The sequence below is a fragment of the Rhamphochromis longiceps genome, linkage group LG10 (assembly GCF_057381845.1).
Source record: "Rhamphochromis longiceps isolate RC_006_pf linkage group LG10, R_longiceps_female_GT1.1, whole genome shotgun sequence".
Lineage (NCBI taxonomy): Eukaryota > Metazoa > Chordata > Actinopteri > Cichliformes > Cichlidae > Rhamphochromis > Rhamphochromis longiceps.
The window spans coordinates 31,332,140-31,335,787 of NC_140566.1; the positions used below are offsets into that span (position 1 = coordinate 31,332,140).

At 47.3% G+C, this 3,648-nt stretch overlaps 1 protein-coding gene across 1 annotated transcript; it reads left to right on the forward strand.

The window, feature by feature from the left end:
• Positions 1-294: 294 nt before the first annotated feature.
• pou4f4 (POU class 4 homeobox 4) lies at positions 295-2,889 on the forward strand. The gene is made up of 2 exons (XM_085419697.1): positions 295-685; positions 1,783-2,889. The coding sequence occupies exons 1-2, from the start codon at positions 566-568 to the stop codon at positions 2,710-2,712; spliced, it is 1,050 nt and encodes a 349-aa protein (XP_085275823.1). The 5' UTR covers positions 295-565; the 3' UTR covers positions 2,713-2,889.
• The last annotated feature ends 759 nt before the right edge of the window (positions 2,890-3,648 follow it).

Consider the following 3,648-nt stretch of genomic DNA (forward strand, 5'->3'; position numbering starts at 1 on the left):
GTTAATTGATGCAGGCATCAATAACCACGTTATTCCTGGTGGTCTCGTGACAACTTCATGTCACCGAACCCACATTTTTCTTGCAGGTATCGATTTTTAGATGTTTCTACGAAGATTTTTTAGCAGTGAAACCACAAACCGTCCTTGCCAGCGAGCCAAGCACGCTTGGAGGCGTGGCTAAAGACGACTATGTTCACGTGGTTGGTGGAGACGTCCAGGGGGAGGGAGTTAGGATCCTCCAATGAGGAAGAGCCTGGGAGGCAGTGGTCCAATATAGGCGCTGGAGGCAAGTAGCATCTTTATTATAGAAGTCGTTTACAGGAGGCAGAAGATCCGCAGGTGTCCCGGAGTTACCTCTGATTGTCACGTTCTGTATATTTTTTTTTTTACTGAGTCTGACTACATCTACAAAAACCCGATAAAGAAAAAAAAAATTTTTTTTTCCAAGTTATCTGCACGTGGCAGGCACGTTTTCTTCCTCTCAGAGGCGTTTCTTTTGAGAAAAACCATCAAAACGGAGTGGAACGAGGAAGACGGACAGCGACCCCCCCTCACTTCTGCAATCATGATGTCGATGAACAGCAAGCAGCCTTTCAGTATGCACCCCATCCTGCACGAACCCAAATACACTCCTCTGCACTCCAGCTCCGAGGCCATCCGCAGAGCCTGCCTTCCCACACCGTCGGTGAGTCCAGAATTCACTCGTGACTTCCCGCAGCTCTTACAAAACTTCCAGTCCCCTCTGACAATGTAGAAAACGTCTTTAGTTTATTCTTGATTTCTATTCATGTAATGCAATATAAAATTATTTAATTTAATAAAACAACATAATAATAACAGCCCCACATTCTGGCAGCTAAAGTCTTTCTACTTTGAGACCAGGATATGCGTCTTGTTTGGACGGTGGAGTGAGGATAAAGTTCAATATTATAGCATCGAATGACAGCGCTCGATGAAATGTGAAACGAAACCCGTGTAAAGAGAGTGGAGACAGTGATATAACAGGTCAAACCGGGGAGTACTAGCAGCACAAAAACAAAATAAAACAAAACAAAAAAACCAAGCCAACCGTGGTGCCCGCAGACGCAAAAAATGCGCCTCTGCCGAAGCCAGATCTGGTGTTTTGAGAAAGTGTGAGGGATTCTGTTTCAAACGAACGACGATAAAAGATGAAGGAGGGAGAGGACGAATGAAAAGCCTGCGTGGAATCTCCGAGCGCGTGTTATCTCATATTGTCCCATTCATATTCAAACTCACAGCCGTTTCATTTCATTGTCCGCAGAAATTATTCAGGAGATCGTAAATATTAATTTTAAATGAATATCCTTCCACGCTGACACACTTTCGAGGCACCGGGTACATCCAGCTGTGTCCACGTCGAGGTCGACTGCGTTTGTTTTGAGAGCTAATGAAACAAAGTCCAGTTCACCTTGCGCGCATAAAATTTTCGTCTTTTGTAATGTTGTGACATTTGCTTATATACTGTAAATAATGCACAGATACATTTAACTGATTAATATTGCAGTTTAAATGTTAACCTGGAAAAGCAGAAAAGTATTTGTGAAACAGTCCAAATTCTGAAAAATATCAGTGGGTTACCATAGAAAAGTTTCCACAGATTTGTCATTTTATTTAATAGTTTGCACTTCATGAATTGTTATTTTAACGTTTAAATAAATGTGATGTAATTAGCTGGAGTCGAGGTGGATGCTTTGACGAAGCTGTCAGGTTTTGTTGCTGAGAAGCTTTCCTCTAACCGGCCTCCCTCTACTCCCCTCGCAGCTCCAGGGCAACATCTTCGCCGGCTTTGATGAGACGCTGCTGCAGAGAGCCGAGGCTCTGGCCGCCGTGGACATCGTGGCACAGAAAAGTCACCCGTTCAAGCCAGACGCCACCTACCACACCATGACCACAATGACCAGCATGACCTGCACCCCGACCTCCTCCTCCGCACACCTGCACCACCCTTCGGTGCTCACCTCCCACCATCACCCGGCGCATCACCAGCCGGCGCAGGGCCTGGAGGGCGACCTGCTGGACCACCTCACGCCCGGTATTTCTCTCGGAGGAATGCCCGGCTCAGACGTCTGTTCCACGGCCTCGCACACGGCTCACGCCCACATGTCGGCCATCAACCACATGCAGCACCACCACCACCACCACCCGCAATCCATGAACATGCACCCCCACGGACTGGGATCCCACGCTTCCCTGGGGACCGCCGGCGCAGACGCGGAGCCTGATCCCCGGGAGTTGGAGTCTTTTGCGGAAAGGTTCAAACAAAGGCGGATCAAACTTGGGGTGACTCAGGCGGACGTGGGGGCTGCCCTGGCCAACCTTAAGATCCCCGGGGTCGGGTGTCTTAGCCAGAGCACCATCTGCAGGTTCGAGTCCCTGACGCTGTCGCACAACAACATGGTTGCCCTGAAGCCGATCCTGGAGGCCTGGCTGGAGGAGGCCGAGCGGGCACAGAGGGAGAAGATGACCAAGCCGGAGCTCTTTAACGGGGGGGACAAAAAAAGGAAACGCACTTCTATCGCTGCACCCGAGAAGCGCTCTCTGGAGGCTTATTTCGCCGTGCAGCCGAGGCCCTCATCCGAGAAGATCGCCGCAATCGCCGAGAAACTGGACCTGAAAAAGAACGTGGTCCGGGTTTGGTTTTGCAATCAGAGGCAAAAGCAGAAACGAATGAAGTTTTCTGCGACGCACTAAGGCCAGCGAAGCCGCGGGTCTCTGCCCCGTTTCCAAAAAGACAAACCAGAGACAAGCTGCTGCTGCTGCACCACACTGTCAGAAAAATACAAGGTACACCGTCGTGCCTTTATTACCTGGGCAGATCCTGTCTGACAGCCACCCGGGCCCCATAGGTGCGCGCTCAATAAGAAAACAGTCATCTCACAGATCATATAGGTGCTCATCAAAGTGTTACAGCAGACTACGGTCATTGAAAAAAAAAAATCTCATCAAATGGTTTTTGCTTTACATAATTAATAAATGGTATGGCATTGAAAATGCTACTTGTTTATTTTACAGAAGAAAAATCACGTTTTCTGACTAAAGAATGGACGAAATGCGCGTATGTGTGTGTGTGCATGCGTGATTTTTCTTCGTTACAGTGGAGCAGAATCCACAGCCGTGTGTCTGCAGATATGGAAACGACTTCACACAAAGTATTCAGCGCAAAGAAAGTGCTCGACGGGGTCTTTCAGTATTTTAGATACACATTTAGGTTTGGATGTGAGACAGCTGGTGACTTGTTCTGTCAGTATAAACCCGGACGTGTTCTAATAAATTCAGCCTCATCCATCCAGAAAAAAAAACGAAGTGGATACAACGGTGTACCTTTTTTATTCTGACAGTGGAGACGGAGCATGGGGACTGGGAGAGAAAATAAAATTAACAAAAAAGACTGAGACCCTGTCCAAAAACTCGAGACTCTTAAATCTTTATGCTTCTCCACAAGAGGAGCCCATTGCTCCCTTGAGATGTGGGAGAAAGTGATCAGCATCGTAGGGGGAAAGAGGAGGGAACAATGCTCCGTCCCGTTCATTCACAAGGCAATTATTGTACAAAAAATTAAGAATAATAATGACGGGAATCGAGGAATAATTATTATTATCCTCATTAGCCGGAATAGCTTTTTATATT